A 26,526-nucleotide genomic window follows, 5' to 3' on the forward strand; every position below is an offset into this window, starting at 1 on the left:
CCCGGAACCCTGGGGGCTACCGGCGGAGTACTACGGAGTACTGCGGAGTACTACGCCCTGCACGTCGACCCACGCAGTGCGTGAGGCTGCGTGTTTGTGTTTGGATGCCGCCTGCCAAGGCATTCCTCTCGCAGCAATTTGAGCGAACCCGATCGCCGCCACCTCTCCTCGCCCTGCGTCTCGTGTGGCAGCAATAATAGCCCACGAGCCAGAGCGTCGTGTTTCTTTGGTAAAAGCCTGCAGGGGAAGGCCAAGTCTGCTCCGGGTCGGGATTAGCTCCTCTCTTTGTGTTTGGCTCAGACATGGGGGGAGGAGGTGGGGGGGGGGGGGCCGACCTCCTTCTGAAGTCTGACAGGTGTAGTGTAACCACGGTGCTGGAGACAGAGGCTGGGAGACAGATATGGAACCCCAGGACATCCAATCCCTACAGTGTCAGCCTGCTTTTACTCTTCTTCACCAAGAGACGAGACAGACGGTGGCGAGGACGACAAGGAAAAAAGAAAAGCCACGGATCAGAAGGGGGAGTCGTCAGAGAAAGACGTGTCCTGTCGGTTAGTGTTGAGACGAGGAGATAAGGTCAGTGTGGAATCTGAAGGTAAGGCCGGAGAGGACAGGGAGTCCGTGGGACGACCTTTGAGAGTCTGGGACAAGAAACGTGAGGTTGAAAGACCTGTAAGCAAGTTCTGGACGTCGCCACGGCTCCAAACCCTTCAGTGCCAAAGGACAAAATGATGTTTGGAAGCTGAACTGAACTCTGGGTCTTGAATGTTTTGGGCTGAAAAAACAACCGATTCATTGCATTTCAAATATCCTGTGGACCTAAAATGATTCTCTCAGCAGCTGCGGCAAACCCAAGAAGCCCACGGTGTGATGTTTTAGGAGCGTACATGTTCTTTGGACAGGTGTCCGCCTGCTAAACGAAGGGAAAGGAAAGTTCCCGAACGGTCCGTGGGGGACATTCCGCAGCGAGACGCCAACGTGTTGAAATACACTGCAGCCACCGCTGTCCTTGCTCGGGTCCGTCTGTCAGCAGCCCTGCATCGCCTCCACCTTCCCGGTCCAGCTGGAGGAACGCTCAAGGCTTCACGCAGACTGATGGAAAGTCCAAGCGGAGGTTAACCCCGGGATGCGGCGGGCCCGCGGGCCCCCCGCGGCCCCCCGCCACTGTGTAATCTCACACAGGCCATTAGCAGCCGCCGGTAGATCCCGCGCCGTCTCTCGCTTCCGCCAGAAGGGCTACGATTGTTTTCAGTGTAAATACCAGAGTCTTTGTCTCGGGGCGGCCGATATCGCTAGCCCGCTAATTTACAGCTGTGAGAAAGGAAATGGGAGTCCTGGCGTCTGGAGGGGGGGGGGGGGGGGGGGTCGAGCTGGTGTTCTGGTCCAATGAGATGGAGATCTGGTGAAGGCGGAACCAAACCCAGGCCACTGGGCACGAGCACTTCATCTTGGTTTTATCACACGCTTTACTAAGAATAGAGGAAGAATATCTCACAGGTATTTATTGTACTTACATTCTGCTGTTTTCATTATTCTGTCTTATACTGTAGGTCTATGTGCTAGAATGTTAGCACATTATCTGATCTATCTCCTCTGAATGTTTGAAAATACTTCAGTGGAAACGGCAGAAACGCTTCTGACGGTCGCAGTAACCAGTTCTACTGCACATGCTCAGTAGAGCCAATCGGAACAAGGCTTCCTCTGTGATGTCACGACTCCCAGTCCCTTGTTCTCCTGCACCTGGTACTTTTATTTTGACAGTCACCGTAATAATAATCCAGCTTGGTGGTTTTACTTCGTAGAGATCAAGACTCTGTGCAGATTCTTAACAAAGCTCATGTTTTGAGTCCTTGATTGGTTTTCGTAACTCCGACCGACGGGGAACAGCTTTTTTTTTTTTTGCAGACTCCATTAGCTGCCTTCTCGTGGGACCACTTTTCCAAAACGTCTCGTTCAGGGAGCAAATGAGGCCGAGCTCAGTGTCGGGGGGATGGGGTGGGGGGGGGGGGGGGGGGGGGGTGTCGGGGGGGTGGGGGGGAGAACAGAGAGCGCAGTGTGAGTGAGGTGGGGAATATGACATGGTTGAATGGAAACTCCATGGAGCTGCTGTCTGCCCTGCTCTCTCTCTCACACACACACACACACACACACACACACACACACACACACACACACACACACACACACACACACACACACACACACACACACACACACACACACACACACACACACACACACACACACACACACACACACACAGATATCACCATACAGTTGACACCGTACCGACCAGGACATTTCTGAAGTCATAACTGAATCTGGAGGCTCTGGAAGAGATTCTGAGTTACAAAGAAAACATAGTAAGAAAACCCTACAAACAAACAGGTTTGAGTTCCTTCACGTCTGTCAGATATTGGATATATCAGATATTACCAGTTGAAACTCCTCCTTTTCCCTTTCACTCTGCTCTTCGCCCATTCTCTCCAGGCGTCAGAGAGCCAGGGTTCCCCTGGATGCCTGCAAACATCTGGGGAGTCCGTGGCCCTCCATGCTGCTGTGTGCTCAGGCGTCTGGCGGAGTCCTGAACACACAGTTTTACACCGTCACATGACAGGCCTGGGAATTCCCCCAAGTTTTATGGATGGAGTTTGTTTGGTTTGACTTTTTTCTTTTCTTCCTTTTCACACTGCCTGGTCATTAGCAGTAAAGGACCTTCTCAGGCTCCAGACAATGCCCAGGGGGGGGGGGGGGGGCGACCACGACCCCAGCTAGTCCTCACATGAACTGGAAGAACAGATGGTGAGACTTGAAAATTTAATTACAAATGGCCAGTAGAATTTGTTTGTGGTGGTAGATCACCATATTTCACTTTGTGGGGATAGATCACCATATTTCACTTTGTGCATGAAAGACCACCATATTTCACTTTGTGGATGAAAGATCGCCATATTTCCCTTTGTAGATGAAAGATCACCATATTTCACTTTGTGCATGAAAGATCACCATATTTCACTTTGTGGGAAATAGATCACCATATTTCACTTTGTGGATGAAAGATCACCATACTTCACTTTGTGGGGGATAGATCACCATATTTCACTTTGTGCATGAAAGATCACCATATTTCACTTTGTGGATGAAAGATCGCCATATTTCACTTTGTGGGGGACAGATCACCATATTTCAGTTTGTGGATGAAAGATCGCCATATTTCACTTTGTGCATGAAAGATCACCATATTTCACTTTGTGGATGAAAGATCGCCATATTTTACTTTGTGGGGGTAGATCACCATGTTTCACATTGTGGGGGTAGATCACCATGTTTCACTTTGTGGGGGTAGATCACCATGTTTCACTTTGTGGGGGATAAATCACCATATTTTACTTTGTGGATGAAAGATCACCATATTTCATTCTAAACAGTCTGAAACAGGCAAGCGGTTGAGCATGAGGTGGTGAGACAGATATGAAAATGAAGCAGTCGAAGATGTGAACCAGACAAGTGAGTAACTTTGGATGGAAACCAGATTAAACACGAGATAATTTGTCTGAAGTCGGAATATGTGAAGCTCGGCTGGAAGCTCATAGGACGTGACGTGAGGACGTGACATGAAGACATGAATCAGGGAGCTGGCCGCAGAACAGACTGAGGACTCCACTTCAATACACAGAGGAAATCGAGGCTGACAAGACGCAGGTGTTAACAATCAGGGAACATGGAGCCGCCACACGAAACCTGGAGCTGCACGGTACTGAAACATGACATGACTGACAGTCCCAATAGAACACGACATGAGACGATCGTCAATAAATGGCCTTGCTGCAGTCCTCATCACCCGGTATTCTCATGTATCCAGTCTCACTTAAACTATCTTTAGATCAATTTTTTAAATCTATTTGGAAAAAAAAACATCCACTGCAGAGCTTCTTCTGGTCCTTCTTCATACCACAACCTTTTCTCACGAGAGGCCATGTGACATTTAGACTGGTACAGATCAAAGTCACACCTTCAGTCATTGATAGCATAGCATAGCATAGCATAGCATAGCATTGATAGAAAGAGAGCGAAGCCCAGACAGACCGAATGTCGGGAGGAATTGAAGCCCTGGTTCAGGTAACTGATCAAACGGACACTGTCCATCATAGGACTTCATGAGACACCTGAACCAGACAGACGTCCTCCGATGTCTTTCCGCCAGATGAGGAAGTATCCAGCAGTTTGACTTCACATCTCACTCGTTATGATCGGAGCACGTCATCGGTGACCTCTGCTTCATTATTGTGGGTCTGGCAAAAATAACATATTTCTGTTTTTAATTTGTCTTAAATTCCACGGTCGCGTCGTCACGAAAAAATAAAAGGCCCGCTGCCAGAAAGTTGTAATATCTGTGGGGGGGGGGGGGGGGACGAGCGTCGGCCTCGGTGAACCCTCAGCTCCCGTTCCGTTGCCTCGGGATCCCGATTCTCATCTGAACGAGGCGGATGAGGTCATGATGTCCCTGTGGCCGAGCCAACAGCTTGATCTGTGTGTCGCCCGTCTGCATCGGTGCCACTGCAGGCCGGAGGCCCCGTCTTTCCTTGAATATGCTTACGTGGCTCGGTGGCGCCGTGCGGGGGAGCCGGCCGGCACTTCAATCGCCCCCCCCCCCCCGTAGAATAGAGCTCCGGTTGAATGAAGCGTTGTCTCCAAGGCTGAGCGCCGGCCTTGATTTGGAGCCAGGAAGCCCAACTGTCCCTGTCCATCAGGATGACGAGCCGAGCCGGGGATAAACCCGTTGACCCGGGTGGGGGGGGTGAAGAAAGGATTGATGTATGGCAGGCACAAGGGAGGTGAGGCCTGGAGGCACACGTCACGACCAGACTGGAACAAAGTTGACTTCCTCCTGTTGGCAGGACGTCGTCAGCACCGACACAATCAGCTCCTCTGGAGAAAGTCTGTGAAAACAACTGTACCTCACGACCCTGCTGGTGACGGCCTGGTACTGCACCGCAGCACTTTTTACACCGCCACCTCAAAAAGCAGTTTTTGATCATTAAAAGTAGTTTGCTTGAGGAAGATGCTCTATCGTTTGATGTTATTGCTGCATAAGCAAAATGGATTTATGAACAACAACGACAAAGTTTCAAGTGAAAATGCATCGGGGGTTTTTTTTTGCCTTTCATTTCCGTGTTAACAATTTAGCTAACCAGCCAGGCCAGGAGCTGGCGCTGTTGAAACCACACACATGCACACAGAACCATATGCCTGTTAATGTTTCCTGCGTATTGTACTGAACTGTATTAAAGTAAACATTGGAGGATCTTATGCAGGTTCTCCGAACCCAGAACAACAAACTCCACCACCACTGAACAAACCTAAACAAATCATATAACGTCTGAGGGTCCGTCCACACCAGGAACCTGGTTCACCTCAACCAGATGTTTCTGTCCTGTTGTCCACACCAGGAACCCGGTTCCCCTGAACCAGGTGTTTCTGTCCTGTCGTCCACACCAGGAACCCGGTTCCCCTGAACCAGGTGTTTCTGGTCTGTTGTCCACACCAGGAACCTGGTTCAGGTGAACCAGATGTTTCTGGCCTGTCGCCCACGAGGCGGTTTGAGAAGCGTGAAAACAGGTTTTGTTGAACTCAAGTCCCAGAGTGGGGAAATTCTAAAACCCCGGCTCGTGCCGTCCATCCCCCCCGGGGTGAGGACGGTAAAGACGATAAAGACGATAAAGACGGTAAAGACGGCAAAGACGATCGTCTGTGGAAAAACAGATGAGGAAACTGCCTCCTGCAATTGTTGCTCCCTTTCATGGAAGGAATGTTTTGAAAGAAGTGAAGCAATTCATTTCATATCCACGTGAAAACAAGAGCCTCCAAGCTCACTCTGTGTTTTGGCGTCGTACCGGTCGTTTGGTCAGACTGACCTTAAAGGCAGCGATCCTGCAACAATCCACAACAACATGGCCGTCGTCGAACTCGTCCGTCCTGCTGGTGGCCGTAAAGACAACCTGATTCCTGCTGCTCGCTTTCCAAACATTCCTTCTGTTCTCGTATCACCTTTCACCCTCACGTCTGGGCTTTAATCTATCTGGCTCTTAAAATGCCTCCACACTTACATGTGCCCGGCTCGTTGAGGTAAACAAGGACTTTGACAGAAGAGCACTTATGGAAAGTCTGACGGGGTGATTCCTGGAAAAGTCCAGGCTGCCAGCGATACCTTTGAGCCGCGCAGATCTACGACCTTTTATCATTCAACTCGTTTGCTTTGTTGCTGCCAAATTAAAGAAGAGTAGAGTTTCCGAAACTGCACTGGCAACTGGACCTGAGAAAAAGATGTGCAACTGTTTTTATGGGGGGGGGGGGGGGGGGGGGTGGGGGGGGGGGACAGAAAGCTTAAACTGAAAGTAATGCAGTATTTAACTGACAGACAAGACAAACTGTTGAAACCAAAAGACCCAACGGGAAATAACCAGTGGTGTGTCGTCAGGGGCAGCAGGGCTAGCAGGGCTAGCAGGGCTAGCACTGCTAGCCCTGCTAGCCCTGCTAGCCCTGCTAACAGTGCTAGCCCTGCTGCCCCTGACGAGAAGGATATTTCTTTTTTTTTTTATAAAAATTTAAAAGGGATTCTGAAAATCTGTGTCTGGAATCAATTAGTGACTTTAGCAGCGGTTGTAGTTTGTGGAGCTCAAACGTCCTCTGGAGGTTCAGGTTCCTGACGCTGCCACATAAACACCAATAGAAGACAAGAAGACATGGACAGTCTACAAACGGACAAATGGACAAATCCAGCCTGTGGTCTGATTAAAGCGACGAGTCAGCAGCTCCTGCAGCGCCGCCATGTTGGTGTTGGTCAGTGACGTCACGGAGCGGGAGGCGGGGTTATGGGTTGAGAGGCGGGGTGATGACATCATCATGTTCAGGTAATGATCGTGGGGGCGCGATGGGGGGGTGGGGGGGGGGGGGGTCACAATCCTCCACTCTGGAAGCTGTTCTGAAAAAACAACCATGTTTTCAGGCTCATGAGACGCCGCGTGGCTGACCGGACAACAACCACGGTCACGCGAAGCGATGAGTGGGCGTGGCCTAAATGGCTCCATCACTTCCTGGGGTTCTGCTTCCAGCCACGGTTTGTCCATAGCCAGACCCTTTCTCATCGCCCCCCCCTCTGTTTTCCCCTTTCAAGTGACAGACTGGAGACGGAGCTTTCTAGGGTTTCAATCCGTCCCCGTCCGTCTCGGCAGGTCCGTCCGAAACGTCTCCTCGCACCACATCAACCATCCTCCCACGTCTCCTTAAACCTCCGACTGGACCCCACCGCCCCCCCCCCCCCCCCCCCCGGTATTAATCACGCCGTGGTTCCCGCGGCTGCAGTTCTTAGAGTCTGCTCAGTTTGTTCCTAAACCAGATCCCCCCGCTAACCAGTCAAACCTTTCTGCCGCTTGTTTCTTCAGAGACGTTGTTCCTGAGTCCGAGCTGAGCTCGCCGTCACATTCTCGCCCCCTCTCTCCAACTTGCTGATGGAATGAGAAAAAACAACAGAGGCGATGGAGAGAATCCCGTCCTGCATTACTGCTCAATCACCCTCTTCCTTCTCCAGGCGGCTGATGCGGCCGCCGTCCTCCCACAGCATTCTTTCCACCTCCACCATAAGATAAGTCCTTTCTGATCCCTCCGGGGACGCTCCGCTCGTTACAGGAGCATAAAAATAAAAGGAAAGTAGCACGCAAGTCCGCGGCATCGAAAAACAAAAGGAAAATATGAGGCATTTGGAAATGGACAGCAATGAGTTCTAATCTGAAAAAAATCATGTATGTGAGGGAATTAGTCAATTAACTTAGGATCCGTGAGAGTTGGCAGCCGCAACCTCACATCCATTTAAAATCTTTTTCTTTTCTTTTCTTTAGACCTGATCAGGTGAAGTAGCTTACATTAGAACTCCATCTCAAGCCTTCTCACAGAGGAAGAGGACACACTGACCAGTGTCCCTCTAAATACCCACTACGAGTATATCAGAGGACAAGTTACTGCGTTTGTGTTGGACAGTCCGTTCTGAAGGTGTCCACTGGTCCGCTCCGGTCCTCCTGAGCCCCGGCGTCTCTGTACGTCCCAGAACCACAGTCCCGCTCTGCTCTGCAGCCGATTTCACCACGTCTGAGGTCAATGTAATGACAGAATGGAAAAACTGACTCCTCCGACCCCCCCCCCCCCCCCCCCCCCCCCCAACCCCCCCATTCTCTCTTTCATTTTCTCTGTGATGAATTTAACATGCCGAGGATCATGAAATCCAATCGAACATGTAGAGGCGGCCCACAGCAGCCGTCATTTGCACATTTGTTGGCTCTTTTGAGCGTTTGAACCGCGGCCATTTGTGATAAGTGCGGCTGAAACGTCCTTCTGCAATCCGACGACCCCCCCCCCCCCACCCTCCCCCCTCCCCCCACCCTCCGCCGCGCTCCTGCACTTTCCATCGCCTGTCAGACTCGGCCTATTTTCCCACCAATAGCGCGAGAGGAACCTCGGTTCCCACACTGAGATCACTGGAACCATTCGCTGCCGGTAGCCGTGGATCAAGACACCATTTATTTTATTTTTCTCAACACGTGAGTTTGCTAAGTGCGCATGGCGCTCGGGACGTTGGCTCGCCTCGACATCACTAATATGTTCCATTTCAGTGCCCTGTCCGTTTCTATCTGCGCGGGTGAGCGATATGGAGTTTAGAAGGCTGATACTCATATTCCAGGACTCGTGCCCAGACTTGCCAATTAGTTTTATCCTGAGCAAGAAGTTTTAAAAATGACTTTTGGACGAGTTGATCGTGGTCCACAAGTTGGATGTGGAGATGATGTTAATATAATTTTCAATTGTGACTCTTTCAGACGGGAACTCTGGAGACGGGGAACCCTCTGATGTTAAAATTAGACTCGCTGGTGTAAGAAAAAATGGAAGGCCTTCTATTTCTATGCTGATGACTCAGCCAGCGTTTGGCTTCACTGCAATGTTTTGGAAAAGTCCGGGCTCCGTCAGGGATTTCACAGCCTTTCTTGGAGGCAATCTGCGGTACTTCAAGGAAAATGGAAAAAAAAAATAAAAGGTTGAGAACCACTGTAGTAAAGTACTGCAACAATGAGTTCTTAAGGCGAATTCAGCAGCGGGGCCACGCCAGAGCAACGTGCATTCATGGGTTTTATGAGCTGACGAAGGTACGACTGAGGGCAAGGCTTCTCCACGATGATCTGACTGCTGAACACTAACGGCTGAACGCTAGCGGCTGAACGCTGACGGCTGAATGCTAACGACTGAACGCTAACGGCTGAACGCTAACGGCTGAACGCTAACGGCTGAACGCTAACGGCTGAACGCAGACAGACTCGGGTTACTTGTTCTGTATCAGGTCATCAGCAGAACCGCTAAGCCCCGCGCTATGCTACCGCAGTGCGTCGCATCCAGGCAGAGGAGGTTAGCTGCAGTGCATAGCCGTCACATATTGCTACCGTATGGAGAATAAATACGCCTTTATGACATTTCATAGGTAGTTTCATTGGTACTTGTATCAAAGGTAGGACTCCTACTTTACACTTCCTTCAAAAGGTGGTGCTGGCGAGTTCCTAGTTGGACTAGTAAAGTTGTTTTTGACAGGACGAATGAAACGGCAGGAAGGATTACGGGATGAGATTGAATGAAACAAAAGAGGGATCAGAAAGGAGGGCGAGCGATAAGGATCAATAAGATGGAAGAGGTGAGAAATTGGAGATGTGCAATGTGGAAGAAGGGATGGGAGGAGTAGAGGAGTGAAGTCTGAGGAGGTGGAGGAGGAGGAGAGTGATGGGAGTGGAGGATAAATGGATGACAGGTAAATTTGCCCTCTGCATGATAAAAGAAGTGTGTGGTGGTTTGGACTCGGCGCCGGGCCAGGGCCGACCTTACGGTGGCGCCGGAGCCTTGCTTCGGGGTGACATTCAGTTTGTTGGGCTGAAGGTAGTAGAACTAACTAGTGGAACTGATTAATTCATGTAGTTTAGTTTATTAGTTGTAAGTTGGAAACCAGGAGTGAAGAAGGTGTTGTGTTGCGTCCTCCTGCCATGGAGTTCCTGTTGGTTTTAGTGTCAAAATAAAAGCCTGTGCTGCTTGCAGCAGGCATCAGCTAAGCTTTCACATTTAGCTTCTTGCTTCAATTTCACTTGCCCCTACAGAAACGTGTGGTTCCCCCCTTATTGATTTCTGATTTCTGCAGCATGGCTTTGCCTTTTCAAACAGGAAGTGCAGCGAGGGGCTGGATTTGATTCACCATCAGTCGTCTTTAGAAGTGAATTTGGGAGTTGAATTTGCGTTTTAAAAAAGAAAGAGGGGAGTAATAAAATGGATGTGGCTGAAAAGCTCCTCACACACTGTGGTGGGAAGTAAATAAACGCCTCCGCCACAGAGGTTGTGGGGGTTTATAAAGTTGTGCTGTGCCTGTGGATGAAAAGCACTCGGACGTTTTATTTGCACTGAAGTTGCACCGCCACAAACAGAAGCTTCAATAAAACGCCTCCCGACTGTTTTCTGACTTACAACATTCCAAAGCCTTTTAAATGGGAACTCAACTTTATTCTCTGTGACTCCGACTTGCTTCCAGGTATGCGAGACGAGCGATTGGATGCGTGACAACAAACAAGTTCAGCATTGGAATTACCACATCTTTGATCCTCATATTTGCTTTCAGCGGCAAACAAGGTTTTAGTTTGAGGTTTTTTTTTTCCCCCCTGAATATGCTAATATATGTTTTTTTGATCTGATTGAAAATCCTTGTGTTGCTGCAGCTCACAGGCTCCACGGCCGTTCAGCCTTCCCCCGGCTGTTCTTCTTCTTCTTGGGTTACGTGTTTGTCTCCGTCCCCCGGATGTCTTCCCGTCCTGCTCTGAGCCGACGGGACGGAGGAGAGCCGCGAGGCCCGACGCCTGCCCGCCGCCCGGGAGGTGCAGAAGCCTTCGTGAGGAGGCGGAGGGCGAGTCGGAGCGGGAGGAGCTGTGCGGTTCACTGAAGCGGTGATGTTATGTGACAGGAGGCCCCGGGGGCCGAGGGAGCGGCAACGGGAAGTTGAGAAAGCTGAAAGTGGGAAAAGAAGAAATGCCGACACAAAGAGAGGAGAAGAAGAGTTGATGATGAAGATGATGAGGGAGGGAGAAGAAAGTGCAGCAGCGCCAATACAATCACCTGAGTGTCAGTGTGACGAGGACGAAGAGCCTCCCGAAGATACTTTCCTTTAAAAAAAAACCTCAAATTAGCCAGATTTAATCAAGACATTACGCCACATTCGTTCACAGAACCGAGTTAGCATCAGTAGCACGACGCTAACCAGCCTGTCAGGTAGCTAAGTTACGGAGCAAGGAGCGTCTCCATGGCAACAGATGCTGATCTCCTCCATGAGGAGCCTCTCTCACCCTCTTTGTATGGAAAACTTTTTTGTGTTTGCAGTTTTTGGGGAATTATTTGGAAACGGTTAGCCGCTAAGGTCCAAAAGTCTAATGGATTGGTCCTCGGATGACGACAACTCATCCCCGAAAACACAATTTGGGTAAGTAGTTTTTGGTAACATACATACAAACCAACAAATAAATAGGTCAATAAATACACTATACATAGGCTGAGAAGGTAAATGTGAGGAATCAACAGTGGATGAGGGCGAAAAGCAGCTTCCAATAGGATTCAAGATGGCCGACGTCTACAAGGAAATGGTGAAAACTTCAAAGCAAATATTGATTAAAAAACCCAGTTTATTACGCGTGGCGGACTCAGAACCACAGTGAACCCGGGCTGAGGCTCCATGACGGCAGCTCCCTGGTCGTCTGTCAGGGGGAGGCTGGAGAAACTCCCACAATGCAACAGGACAAGATTCTGGACATTTCACTGGATTTGACGCCAGAGTGTATCATTAAAATTGACTTTATGTCGAGATTCTACTACTTTTCGCTACTGATTGTTCCGTTTTGTAAAAATATAGACAATTTTTAAATATATATTCAGTCATTCAACAAAGACAAACTTCAAAATTTAAAGATTATTATGGTACTTTTTTACTGGTCTGGGTCATTCAAGATGGCATTTGTCTGTGTGGAGCCTCTGAACTCTGACATATTTGACCCTTCAAGGTCATTGAAAGACTTTACCCAAGTGTGTTGAATCTATTTTTGTCCAGAGCCTTTAATCTGCTCACCTTATTCACCTTATTGCTTCGACCCGTCAGGTTTGTATGTGTGTATTCTGTAAATGTCTCATTCCATCCATCTGGACCTGAAGGTTTTTGTTCCTCCACCTCTGGTTGCTGGTAATCAGTTTTGACTGTGGTTTACCATTTTGACAAACATCTTGGAGATGCAGAACAATAACAGCCAACTTTTGTTTAGGCCTCAGTCAGCGGGTAGCGAAACGGTGGTTTGTTGGTGTTGTGAAGGCTAATGTGGAAAATGCTGATTGGATTTTGATCTTGAGAAGCTTCCTCAGAGAGAGAGAGAGAGAGAGAGAGAGAGAGAGAGAGAGAGAGAGAGAGAGAGGGGGGGGTTAACGAGTAATGTGTGAAATCACCATTCTATAACCAAAAACCATTCTTTTATTAGATTAAATGAAAACAGAGCTCCTCTCTCAGGCTGTCCTCCAGTGAGTTTCCTCCTTCCTGTCACTCTGTGTCTCTGAGCTCCACCTTCACGGGTGGAGAGGTGAGGCGGCACACCTGATGGGAACCAGGCGCCATTGTTCCCCCATGAAATCCATGCCGTCCGACGACTACGGGCCATTTAGCTCAAATAACTAAATGCCAGTTGAGGCAGAAGTCTTGGCTTGTTGTTGGTCGTACGTCTTGGAGTGTTCCAGAAAACATCTCTTTAATTTATTCACTGAGGCGATCTCTCCAAGAGAAGCCCCGGATCAGCCTGACCTCCACAGGAGCAGCGCCGTTGATGGGAGGAGGATCACAGTGGGACCGGGACAGGAAGGTCAGACAGAACGCTCCGTTTTGAGAAGAGACGAGGGACAAAATGTGGTTAAAACAAGGCCACGGCACAGGATCGTTCATTTCTCAATCATACTTCTGGGAGCGATTGAGCCGCTGCAATGGGCCAGTTCTGTAAAGTGAAACTGCCCCGTATTGTATGCTCTCCCTGCTGACTTCTGTGCTGACATGTATGCTTCTAATTTTCCCAGTAAGAGAAAAAAAAATGCAGAATACATCCATCTACATCAAAGTCAGGCCCGAGAATAAAACCGCATTTCCAGAAAATTCCCTGGCCTCCTGTGAGCATTCCTGCAAATCCAAAACTTCTGTTCCTACGCTGTAGGTAGAATGAATCACAGGTTACATGCGGAAAAGCGAGGAGAGGCAGAGCGAGAGGTCTCGGGAATAAAGCAAGGAGCCATCGAGTGCACAGCACCAGGCCGGCTCGGCAGCAACCGTCCCGTCCCGCCATCGTCCAGCGTGTTCAAGGTTCAGCGTGTTTACTTAGATTTTTCTCTCCATAACAAATTTTACACTTGGCCGCACTTTCATGTTCCTTGAGTTATGTGGCTCCTTCTGGCAAGGCTGCAGGAGGGGGGCTTTGATCTGAAGCCATAAAAGCTTTAGGAGAGGAGCCAAAGCTGCATTCTGCCGGGTCGGTTGAAGCAGGATCCCGAGGTCAGCCGTGAAACAGCAGCCTGGTGAAGACAGGAGGATCTGAGAGGACAGGGAATCTACTCAATTACTGTGGCACTTCTTTTGTTATTATTATTATTATCATTATTATTATTATTATTGTTGTTGTTGTTGTTGTTAATAATAATAATACAAATTAATTAATTATTATTGTTTATGTCATTTGTTTCGCAAGTTCCTGAAAATAAACTTATTTGCAGTATCTTTGATGTTGACATTTGAGAATCCGTCATTTAAAGCTCTTTCTATCTCCTAACCTAACCCGTTTTGTTTTTAATTTTCACTGTCTCCTTTGCTTGGTCATGTATAATTGTTTTTCTCTTTAAAAATGCCTTAAAGTGACTGATATATTTAACGCTCTCCATATAAAATTTATTGGAATTAAACTTGAAACTTGAATGTAAGACACATTCTGGCTCATTACAATATGTCAGCCATCTGTCACAAATAATTTCTGTCAGTTGTGATTATTTTAATTGTGTATAATCCTCCTTCCTCAATAGAAATAAAGGCACTGGAAAGAGCGGTGACCCATCCAATATGGCGGTCGCGCTACTATACGACGAGGACAGTCTCGCGAGATTTGGCTCTCATGTGACTTCCGGTGTGCTGTCATGGCGGCGGTCGGGAAGCTGCGGATGTGTGCAGTGTCTCCTTCAAGGAAACAGACCGCGTCTGTCCTCTTCCTGCACGGATCAGGTCTGTCAGTCCTCCTCCTTTATTCTCTCTCTCTCTCTCTCTCTCTGTCTCTCTCTCTCTCTCTCTCTCTCTCTCTCAGAGGGTGAACTCGTGAGAGAGTGTTTGGTGGTGGTCAGAGAAGAAAAGCACTGTATATAATTAAAGTTATTATTATTATCACACATGCTGGTCAACTCAGAAAAGTCTAAATGTGAAGGTTGATATTTACACACATGAAGTTGGACTGCAAGTGGAACCTGAATACGGTGGCCCTGAAGTGACAACCACAACAACAAAGCACTAAACAAAACAACAAATTCAAAAACACAACAACAAATGAAAAAACACAACGACAGTAACTTCAAAGGAAGAGCAGCAGACGATCTCTGATTGGACGACGGAGCCGTTCAGCCTTTGAACCAGAAGTTTTTATGCCTGGAGAACAAATTTCAAAACCTGGAAAGGTTTGTTGACTCCTCTACCGACTCTTTCCTCCAGTTTGGACAAAACCTTGTTCCTCCTTCCCTTCCAGGTATTTTCTCCTCGTGAAACTAAACGAACCACAAGAGAAATGACCTCCGGTTCATAAGCGCTACTGCCATCGTCCAATCAGAGAGATCAGAGAGATCAGAGAGATCAGAGAGATCTCTCTCTGCCAACTGGCACCGACCTTTTCTGTTTAAGTTACCGTCTTTGTGTTTTTGAATTTGCAGTTGTGTTTTTGAATTTGTTGTGTTTAGTGATTTGTTGTTGTGGTTTGCACTTCAGGGCCACCGTACCTGGAGGAAGTTTGACACTCCTGTCTCAGAGTCATTGTCCCACATGTGTTTGCTGGAGGACAGCGTCACCGTGTGTCCCTCAGCCCAGTGCTTTGTCTCTGCAGGGGACACGGGACGCGGTATCAGAGCCTGGGTGAGGGACGTCCTGGGCAAAGACCTGGCCTTCAGCCACATCCGGGTCCTTTACCCCACAGCACCCCCCCGGTGCGTCTTCTACCGAGTCACACCGTCTTCACACCCGGACGGGTCTGGTCACCGTCGGTAACCCTTAAAGTCCCAGTGAAATGTAAAACACTACTTTGCAAAAAACGATAGTTGGGTTCTACTTGTAAGGTTCCTCCGACTCTGCCCCACCGCTGTTGTCGCATAACAAAGTTATTTGAATTTTGAATCTCCAGCCGAGGAAGTCGGGGGAATCCTTCTTCTTCGTGGGCGGAGCCTATGTGTGATGTCACGAGTTGTGCAGATCTCCATCTGTTGTGTTTATATCGGCTTGTTTCCTCTTAAATATCCAAGTTTTAACAGTGTTCTGAAGTTATAGTCGGCGTTTTATGAGCCTTGATGAGATATTGAGCCTGGAAGAGACCAGAGAGGGGAGAAAAGGAGCACGGGCGGCGGGAGCCGCTAGCTCGCGCGGCTAGCGGCTAGTGGGAGCCGCTAGCTCGGGCGGCTAGTAGACGATCAAGTAATGCCTGGACTCGTCAGAAAAGCTCTTGGACGTGTTGGATCCAGGAAGCCGGTCGTTCTGCCAAAAGTCCGGAGCCTCAAAGCCTCAAAGGTGAAAAGTGGCGGCTGCTGAGGCGAGGAGACGAGGACGAATGGAGGACGAAGCGTCTTCTGCTTCCTCAAACATGTTCCAGACGGGGTCACCGATGGCAGAACCACCTTCTGTGTCTTCTTCATCAATCACTGGGTTTGAAATGACCATGATGATGAAATCTGGTTCAATTCAGCCTCTTCGTGGTCAAAACTCTGATCCTCCATAATGTAAACACAACTTGGGCGTGTGCACAACTCGTGATGTCACTCTGTTATTGTCAGAAGCTCCGCCCAGCAGAGGAAATAGCGCCGTTTAGCGGCTATTTTCTCTCAGATTGTCGCGTTTTAACATTTTACCTTCAGCCAGTTAGCAGGAAAACGTTCTAGAAGAGACACCAGAGAGTTCTGGAGGTGGAACCTTCATTTCACTGGGACTTTAAGTGACTAAAACACGTGACGGTTGGACGGACGTCTGCGACAACAGACCAGCAGAACTCCCACGACGTCCCTTTGTTTACAGCAAACATCTTAGGATTAAGAACATTTATTACGTTTTTTTGTTTTTTTTTAAACTGTCATGATGAATGAAACCTCTGACCCTCTGACCCTCTACCCCCTGACCCTCTACCCTCTACCCCCTGACCCTCTGACCCTCTACCCCCTGACCCTCTGCCCTCTGACCCTCTGCCCTCTGACCCCCTGACCCTCTACCCTCTACCCTTTGTTTTGACTGGACTGCAGTGCCTCTAGTGGCCGTTTCCCAGTGTGTGACCTGTGCTTGGCGTCCCCCCCCCCCCAGGCCCTACACCCCCATGCGAGGCGCCCTGTCCACCGTCTGGTTTGACCGCCTCCAGATCTCTCAGGACTGCCCGGAACATCTGGAGTCCATCGACCACATGTGTGCCTCCCTGGGCTCCGTCGTCCAGGACCAGCTGGACGCCGGGATTCCCAAACACAGGATGGTGGTCGGTAAGGACTGGAGCCTCACGCAGGGCCTCTGACCCTCTGACCCTCTACCCCTCTGACCCCCTGACCCTCTACCCTCTACCCCCCTGACCCTCTGACCTGCTAACCCTCTCACCCTCTAGCCCTCTGACCCCCTAACCCCCTGACCCTCTGCCCTCTGACCCCCTGACCCTCTGACCCTCCGACCTGCTAACCCTCTGACCCTCTACCCTCTGCACTCTAACCCTCTCACCCTCTGACCCCCTGACCCTCTAACCCTCTGACCCCCTGACCCTCTGACCCTCCGACCTGCTACCCCCCTGACCCTCTGACCCTCTAGCCCTCTGACCCCCTAACCCCCTGACCCTCTACCCTCTACCCCCCTGACCCTCTGACCCTCTACCCTCTACCCCCCTGACCCTCTGACCCTCTGACCCTCTAGCCCTCTGACCCCCTAACCCCCTGACCCTCTACCCTCTACCCCCCTGACCCTCTGACCCTCTACCCTCTACCCCCCTGACCCTCTGACCCTCTGACCCTCTAGCCCTCTGACCCCCTAACCCCCTGACCCTCTACCCTCCGACCCCCTGACCCTCTGACCCTCTACCCTCCGACCCCCTAACCCCCTGACCCTCTGACCCCCTGACCCTCTGACCCCCTGACCCTCTACCCTCTACCCTCTAACCCTCTGACCCCCTGACCCTCTACCCTCTACCCTCTAACCCTCTGACCCCCTGACCCTCTACCCTCTACCCTCTACTCGGGACCAGGTTTCCCCCCCGGCTGCTAGTCTCTCCTCCTGGTCCCTCGCTGGTCCTCTGACATGCAGCAGACCTTCAGGCTGTTTACACGACAACAAACATCAAAGCGATTTGTTTCCACTGGAGACGCAGTGTCGTGCTGCAGATCAGTCTTCTGAAAACAACAAGTAAATAAAACACAATAAGAGAAATACTTCAACATGAATCCTTTGATAAATTGTTCCAAAATAAAGTGTCGGAGGTGAAGAGCGGAGGAACGGGAGGCGGAGCTCCAGACTTTATCCTCCATTCCAGCACACTTCTCACAAGCACTTTTCTTTTCTCTCATCCCTCCGTTCCTCCGGATCAAGTCATGTGACCCTGAGAGCCGCGGGTCAAAAGAATCACAGATCTGTAGTTCACATGTTGTTCTTCAGTAACTCACTGCATGTCTGTCCCCCCCCGTCCTCGTCCAAACCTGGAGATCACACCGACACCCCCTAAACCCCCCCTAAACCCTCCCACCATCCACCCCCCCCCCCCACACACACACACACACAGTGACACTCTCATGTCTCCCCTCTTGTCAGGATATAAAATGAGGAATGCATCATCGGGTTGCCGCCTCCTTTAAAGTGCTGCCAGCAGATAATGAAAATACGAAAGGGTTTCCAGGCGGGGGGGGGGGGGGGGGGGGGGTTCTCAGGTCCTGAAAAGCTTTTTGCATCGAATATCAAGTTCACGTATAAGTAACAGTGTCATGGAGGGGCTGTGATCAAGAGGCAACCACTGCTGAGGTGGGGGGGGATAGGAGGAGACGTGGTGAGGGAGGAGGGGGGGGGCCAAGGAGGAGAACTGGTGAGGGAGGGGGGCGTCAAGGAGACATGGTGAGGGAGGGGGGCTAGAAGAAGGAGACGTGGTGAGGGAGGGGGGGGGGGGTCAAGGAGGAGACGTGGTGAGGGAGGGGGGGCTAGTAGGAGACGTGGTGAAGCGGGGGGGTCAAGGAGTAGACGTGGTGAGGGAGGGGGGGCTAGAAGGAGGAGACGTGGTGAGGGAAGGGGGCTAAGGAGGAGAACTGGTGAGGGAGGGGGGGCTAGTAGGAGACGTGGTGAAGCGGGGGGGGTGAAGGAGGAGACGTGGTGAGAGAGGGGGGGGCTAGTAGGAGACGTGGTGAGGCGGGGGGGTCAAGGAGGAGACGTGGTGAGAGGGGGGGGTCAAGGAGGAGACGTGGTGAGGGAGGGGGGGCTAGAAGGAGGAGACGTGGTGAGGAAGGGGGGCTAGAAGGAGAAGTGGTGAGGGAGGGGGGGCAAGGAGGCGATGTGGTGAGGGAGGGGGGCTAGAAGGACATGTGGTGAGGGAGGGGGGGGCCTGCCAAGGGGTTTTGACGTTCTCCATTTGGAGCCTCCAGTGGCAGTTCCGGGGGGGGGCTGACGGGGGTGACGAGTTCCCAGCAGAGTTCTCAGCACGAGGTCAAGAGGTGAAGGCGTCCGTACGGCGATGCGACGCACCTGTAGGATCCGTGTTGCTCTTCTTGCACACAGGAAACGATACGGCAGCCGGAGCCCCCGCTCGTTTTCCAAACAAACCCCATTTCTGCCTGAGTTGCATGGAAGCCCGGCCTCCGGGTCGGATCCTGAGTCAACAGAGGAAGCAGCTGCCTGGAACGGTCATTACGGCCAACGGGACGCATCCGGAGCGTCGCTCCACACGCCCCCCCCCCCCCCCCCCCCCGCCATGTGTTGGTGATAAAGCGTGGCGGCGGCAGCGGGGGATGGACGATTCCGTCGTGAAATAACAAGGTGCTGGAGGCCAAACAGCTGATGGACTCGCTCCCCGTGGCTCGCCGTGCACGTGAACCGTAGATTCACTGAGTCGTGTTCGGTATCACACGATTCCCATAACCTGGAGATGAAAGAGATGAAAGAGAGTTTCAGTTCCACCGGAGACAAGTTTTACTTTCTCTCCTGTCCAAACAAACGACTGTACTGGAAGGAACCGTACTACGGGCCAGATCAGCTGGGTGTCCATCCCACCCTCTCCAGATACAAGCAAATGAGGGTTTAATGGAGTCATTTAGCATGTAGCATGTAGCATCCATCCACTGCCTGTTCACTCAGGATCAATACGTGAATGAAGTACGTCAATATTAATGTATCGGCTTCATGTGATTGTTCCTCGTTCCACCGGAGGGATTTTATAACCATAAACATAATGGACATTCTAGTGGACAGACCACCGTAGATTGTTATTCTGGTGACTGTCAAAATAAAAGCACCAGGTCCAGAAGGATATGACCTTGGAGTCACGACACCTCAGCCATTATTGTTGTTCCTCTCCTTGTGCTGATATAGAAGAACTCTTTACGGCGGCCGTTTCTGCACACGTGCAGTAGCAGCGTTTTCAAACAGTTGCGTTCTCGGTTGCTCTGAGCGCCGTCGTCATGGAAACGGACACCCAAAACGTTGCCGTGTCAACGGGGCCCCGAGTGAAGAGAAGTTGTTCAGCGAAAGAGTTTCAGACCAGAGGAGCAGTCGTTCAGGTCTACGTACTAAAACCAGTGCAGTGACTTTCCATTTCCAGACTTTTCCTGCCGTCGCTGTGTCTTTCTGATGCTGGTTCCTGTACCAGGTGACACTGACACTACTTTATGTACCAGGTGAAGCTGACACTACTTCCTGTACCAGGTGACACTGACGCTACGTCCTGTACCAGGTGACCCTGACACTACTTCCTGTACCAGGTGACGCTGACGCTACTTCCTGTACCAGGTGACGCTGACACTACTTCCTGTACCAGGTGACACTGACGCTACGTCCTGTACCAGGTGACGCTGACACTACTTCCTGTACCAGGTGACACTGACGCTACGTCCTGTACCAGGTGACGCTGACGCTACTTCCTGTACCAGGTGACACTGACGCTACGTCCTGTACCAGGTGATGCTGACTGATGGTTCTTCTGAGTCGGCGCTGTTTGCTGGACACCCAGGACCAGCCATGGGGATTCCACTCCTGCTCCTCCTCTTCCTCCTGCCCCTCCTTCTCCTCCTCCTCCTACTCCTCCTCTGTCCTCCTCTTCCTCCTGCTCCTGCTCTTCCTCCTGCCCCTCCTTCTCCTCCTCCTCCTACTCCTCCTCCTGCTCCTCTTCCTCCTCCACCTCCTCCTCCTCCACCCCCTCCTCCTCCTCCTCTTCCTCCTCCACCCCCTCCTGATCCTCCTCCTCCTCCTGACAGGCTGATGGCTCCTTGCACACTTTCCCAGATGTGCCCAGATGTGAGAGATTAAAGACAGACTGAATTGACTGGCAGAATGAAGAAGTGAGATCTGACGATGTGGAACGAAGACGTTCAGTCCGACTCTCGTTCTTCAAATACTTTCCACCTCTGGAGGAACCAGATGTTGTTGGTGCCGCCATGATGCCACTTCTATTGGCTCATTAAGTACATTCATACCGAACGTCCTCCTTTTCACATCTTTTTAAATACACATTGATGGAATGTTTGGTTTTCATTGTTTCCAAGGAACCATGAATCATGGATTTAAATCGACTGACACTCGGTGCAGAATATTTCTCTATATTTCTATTAATCCCACTAAAGTTGCTTGTATACGTCTCCTCACAGGCCTGAGTTACTGTAATGTGCATCAGAGCAAATTTACATGAAACACTCAAAAAACGGCACCTTTTTTAAAAGACAATTCTTCATTTTCTGTCCTTTAAGTAAATTTTTTTTATTTTGGGTAAAACGTCAACATTGAGCTGATAATTCATCCTATTTTAATTGTAACTTTTTGAGTAAACGCTGAGGAGCCTATCAGACTGTTTCTTGGTTATAGAGGTTTTATTGAATAACTTCTTATAATAATAGTAATAATAATAATAATAAGATATGAGCGTGTATGTATATATGTGTGTGTATATAGTAAACTTTGAACTTTCATAAGGCAAATTGAATACTTTGAAATGTGTTTTGGTTAAAGACATTGTAGGTATAAATATTAGTATACGAGGTAAAACCTGCTGGGAAACGTGAAAGTGGCCTAAATGTCCAGTTGAAAACCCAGAAAGTCAAAATAAATCTAAAACCAGGTGATTTGAGTTCCTGTGTAAAAGGTAAAATATCTGGGGGCAGAAATCAAAATGTGATCAACTATGTTTAAAATGTGGAGGTTGTTGACGTTTGATGTTCTGTCTCGGCAGGTGGGTTTTCGATGGGCGGAGCCATGGCGCTCCACCTGGCGTGTCGCCAGCATCCCGACGTGGCCGGAGTGTTCGTCTTGTCCAGCTTCCTGAACAAAGACTCGGTCGTGTATCAGGTACGAGTCTGAGTCTGAGGGAGGAAATGTTTGAAAGGTGGAAGAGGTCAGTGACGTTGGCATGGCAACCCGACGTCTGTGTACGATGTGCGACGTTGGCATGGCAACCCGACGTCTGTGTACGATGTGCGACGTTGGCATGGCAACCCGACGTCTGTGTACGATGTGAGACGTTGGCATGGCAACCTGACTGTGTACGATGTGTGACGTTGGCATGGCAACCCGACGTCTGTGTACGATGTGCGACGTTGGCATGGCAACCCGACGTCTGTGTACGATGTGAGACGTTGGCATGGCAACCCGACATCTGTGTACGATGTGAGACGTTGGCATGGCAACCTGACTGTGTACGATGTGTGACGTTGGCATGGCAACCCGACGTCTGTGTACGATGTGAGACGTTGGCATGGCAACCTGACTGTGTACGATGTGTGACGTTGGCATGGCAACCTGACGTCTGTGTACGATGTGTGACGTTGGCATGGCAACCCGACGTCTGTGTACGATGTGCGACGCTGGCATGGCAACCCGACGTCTGTGTACGATGTGCGACGTTGGCATGGCAACCCGACGTCTGTGTACGATGTGCGACGTTGGCATGGCAACCCGACGTCTGTGTACGATGTGCGACGTTGGCATGGCAACCCGACGTCTGTGTACGATGTGAGACGTTGGCATGGCAACCCGACGTCTGTGTAGGAGTGACATTGGATCATTTCCCACGGAACACCTGCCTAGATCTGGCGGAACACCAGCGTGCCGCGGAGCAGTGGTTGAAAAACACCGGTCTAGTGAAGAGCGCTTTTCAACAACCTAAAAGTTCTTCTGAGGATTCGTTCCGCGGCGGTTCTTGTTGAAAGCACTGAGTTACAGGAAAAACAACTTGTGTCAGAGTGAAGTCACACCGACGACTTCAGGCTTCCAGGAGAAACTTTGTGTGCAGACTGTCGTTTCCGTGGCAACGCAGAGTTTTCACAGCGACGTTTTGAAAGCGGTGTGGATTTCATGTTGGGCCACCAGTTGGCGCTGGTGTTTGTTTTAGTAATGAGACGCAGACGCAGCGGAGAACAATGAGCTCTGAACACTAACAATGGGAGAACACAGGCGACTCTTATTACAGGGACTGTCAAAATAAAAGCACCAGCCTGGTTGAACATGTTTTGCATCGCTAAGCGTCTTGAGGGAAACTTTCAACTTTGTTTTCAGTTTCAAACTCGCGGCTTCACATTTCAGCCGCCGTTGTTCTGTGTTCTTGTAAATAAACGTACATTAATATAAAAGTGCCACAGTGGCGACAGAAAGAGCAGGAACACGGGGGGGGGGGGGGGACACATCTGGAACAGCTGCAGATGGAGAACCGATAGGAGTCAAACGTGTTGTTGTTCAGAAAAGTGAAAGACAAAGATGCTTTGCTGAGACGAACTTTTCATGTGAGCGAGTTCAGAGAAGAACCAGAGACTCTGGAGGAGAATTTAGTTCCATTTATTTCTATAAATACAAAATACAACAGTCGTTTGAACGTGGAGAGAAAACAAGTAGAGGAAAAACATCTAACAGGAAGAACCTGCAGAACCAGACTCAGAGGAGCAGGAACCTGCAGAACCAGACTCAGAGGAGGAGGAACCTGCAGAACCAGACTGACATGAGGAGGAACCTGCAGAACCAGACTGACAGGAGCAGGAACCTGCAGAACCAGACTCAGAGGAGGAGGAACCTGCAGAACCAGACTGACATGAGGAGGAACCTGCAGAACCAGACTGACAGGAGCAGGAACCTGCAGAACCAGACTGACATGAGGAGGGACCTGCAGAACCAGACTGACATGAGGAGGAACCTGCAGAACCAGACTCAGAGAAGCAGGAACCTGCAGAACCAGACTCAGAGAAGCAGGAACCTGCAGAACCAGACTGACAGGAGGAGGAACCTGTAGAACCAGACTCAGAGGAGGAGGAACCTGCAGAACCAGACTGACAGGAGGAGGAACCTGCAGAACCAGACTCAGAGAAGCAGGGACCTGCAGAACCAGACTGACATGAGGAGGAACCTGCAGAACCAGACTGACATGAGGAGGAACCTGCAGAACCAGACTCAGAGGAGGAGGAACCTGTAGAACCAGACTGACAGGAGCAGGAACCTGCAGAACCAGACTCAGAGGAGGAGGAACCTGTAGAACCAGACTCAGAGGAGGAGGAACCTGTAGAACCAGACTGACATGAGGAGGAACCTGCAGAACCAGACTCAGAGGAGGAGGAACCTGCAGAACCAGACTCAGAGGAGGAGGAACCTGTAGAACCAGACTCAGAGGAGGAGGAACCTGCAGAACCAGACTGACATGAGGAGGAACCTGCAGAACCAGACTGACATGAGGAGGAACCTGCAGAACCAGACTCAGAGGAGGAGGAACCTGCAGAACCAGACTCAGAGGAGCGGTTCTGCAGGTCCAGTCTGGGGGTAAAGGAGTAGACGTTGACCTGCATTAACTAGAACGTTCTTGTTTGGGAACCTCGGCCTCAGTGTGTTCCTGTCCTGGTCTCTGGTTCTGCAGGCGGTGGAGGAGCGCCTCCGGGCCGGACAGCCCCTCCCCCCGCTGCTCCAGTGTCACGGCGGCAGAGACGACCTGGTTCTCCCCGGGTGGGGGCAGCAGACGGCCGCCCTGCTGGACGGAGCCGGTATGACGGCCTCCTTCCACTCCTTCCCGGACCTGCAGCACCAGCTGAGCCGGGCCGAGCTGGACCTCCTGAGGACCTGGATCCTCGCCAGGCTGCCGGACACCGAGTCCCCCTGATCACAACCGCTCATTCCAGGTTCTTATCAATAAATGTTTATTTTCCACAAGATGCTCCGTCGTCGTCTTTCCTTCACTTTGAGCTTCAAGAGAACCTCTTCAGAACGTTGGTGTTAAAAACTGTCGTTTCCACACGTTAGAAGTGGCAACGCAGAGTTTTCACAGCAACGTTTGGAAAATGGTGTAGATTCCATGTTGGGCCACCAGGGGGAACCAGGGGGAACCTGCAGAACCCCGGGGGAGGGATCTTTTTCCCTGCCGTGGGTTTTCCTGGGTTCTCTCCACATGGTGGCGCTCCGGAGCGGCCGGGCTGCAGGACGACCGTCCTGAAGTGCCGCCGGCCTCCTGGTATCGCCCTCCTGGTATCGTCCTCCTGGTATCGTCCCCCTGGTATCGCCCTCCTGGTATCGGCCTCCTGGTCTCGTCCTGCAGGTCTCATCCTCCTGGTCTCGTCCCCCTGGTATCGCCCTCCTGGTATCGGCCTCCTGGTCTCGTCCTGCTGGTATCACCCTCCTGGTATCGTCCTCCTGGTATCATCCTCCTGGTCTCATCCTCCTGGTATCATCCTCCTGGTCTCATCCTCCTGGTCTCGTCCTCTTGGTATCGTCCTCCGAGTGTCGTCCTCCTAGTCTCTTCCTCCTGGTCTCGTCCTCCTGGTCTCATCCTCCTGGTATCATCATCCTGGTATCGTCCTCCTGGTATCATCCTCTTGGTATCGTCCTCCTAGTGTCGTCCTCCGAGTGTCGTCCTCCTAGTCTCTTCCTCCTGGTCTCGTCCTCCTGGTCTCATCCTCCTGGTATCGTCCTCCTGGTATCGTCCTCCTGGTATCGCCCTCCTGGTCTCATCCTCCTGGTATCGTCCTCCTGGTATCGTCCTCCTGGTATCGTCCTCCTGGTATCGTCCCCCTGGTATCGGCCTCCTGGTCTCGTCCTGCAGGTCTCATCCTCCTGGTCTCGTCCCCCTGGTATCGCCCTCCTGGTATCGGCCTCCTGGTCTCGTCCTGCTGGTATCACCCTCCTGGTATCGTCCTCCTGGTATCATCCTCCTGGTCTCATCCTCCTGGTATCATCCTCCTGGTCTCATCCTCCTGGTCTCGTCCTCTTGGTATCGTCCTCCGAGTGTCGTCCTCCTAGTCTCTTCCTCCTGGTCTCGTCCTCCTGGTCTCATCCTCCTGGTATCATCGTCCTGGTATCGTCCTCCTGGTATCGTCCTCTTGGTATCGTCCTCCTAGTGTCGTCCTCCGAGTGTCGTCCTCCTAGTCTCTTCCTCCTGGTCTCGTCCTCCTGGTCTCATCCTCCTGGTATCGTCCTCCTGGTATCGCCCTCCTGGTCTCATCCTCCTGGTATCGCCCTCCTGGTATCGCCCTCCTGGTATCAACCTCCTGGTCTCCTGGTCTCATCCCCCTGGTGTTGTCCTCCTGGTGTCATCCTCCTGGTATCGCCCTCCTGGTATCGCCCTCCTGGTATCAACCTCCTGGTCTCCTGGTCTCATCCCCCTGGTGTTGTCCTCCTGGTCTCATCCTCCTGGTATCGCCCTCCTGGTATCGCCCTCCTGGTATCGCCCTCCTGGTCTCCTGGTCTCATCCCCCTGGTCTTGTCCTCCTGGTATCATCCCCCTGGTATCGCCCTCCTGGTATCGCCCTCCTGGCCTGTGTCCACACCAGCGCCTGGTATGTGATTGATGCCGAACGTTCTCCAGGCTGACCTTTGACCTTTGACCCTTGACCTTACTCCTCCTCGGCTTCTGTTTGCATTAAGAGCGTCAGAAATGAAAGCAGTGAAAGGAAAACTCCGGGGAAAGAAAGAAAGAAAGAAGGAAGGAAAGAAAGAAGGCCGTCCGTCCTGCCGGAGCCGGCCTGGACCAAGCGGAG

At 51.0% G+C, this 26,526-nt stretch overlaps 1 protein-coding gene across 4 annotated transcripts; it reads left to right on the forward strand.

Annotated features, from left to right (window-relative positions):
• Nucleotides 1-2,178: 2,178 nt before the first annotated feature.
• lyplal1 (lysophospholipase like 1) lies at nucleotides 2,179-24,706 on the forward strand. Of its 4 annotated transcripts, XM_080500676.1 has the most exons (8): nucleotides 8,148-10,704; nucleotides 10,791-11,337; nucleotides 11,446-11,545; nucleotides 14,158-14,353; nucleotides 15,216-15,315; nucleotides 16,670-16,839; nucleotides 21,756-21,871; nucleotides 24,417-24,706. In XM_080500676.1, the coding sequence occupies exons 4-8, from the start codon at nucleotides 14,269-14,271 to the stop codon at nucleotides 24,654-24,656; spliced, it is 711 nt and encodes a 236-aa protein (XP_080356802.1). In that variant the 5' UTR covers nucleotides 8,148-10,704; nucleotides 10,791-11,337; nucleotides 11,446-11,545; nucleotides 14,158-14,268; the 3' UTR covers nucleotides 24,657-24,706. The 4 variants fall into 4 exon arrangements, with proteins under 4 accessions (XP_080356801.1, XP_080356802.1, XP_080356799.1 ...); XM_080500675.1 differs by lacking the exon at nucleotides 8,148-10,704 and adding an exon at nucleotides 2,179-2,802 and having other exon boundaries at nucleotides 10,791-11,545; XM_080500673.1 differs by having other exon boundaries at nucleotides 10,791-11,545.
• The last annotated feature ends 1,820 nt before the right edge of the window (nucleotides 24,707-26,526 follow it).

The sequence above is a fragment of the Blennius ocellaris genome (genome assembly GCF_963422515.1).
Source record: "Blennius ocellaris genome assembly, chromosome: 8".
NCBI classification, from domain to species: domain Eukaryota; kingdom Metazoa; phylum Chordata; class Actinopteri; order Blenniiformes; family Blenniidae; genus Blennius; species Blennius ocellaris.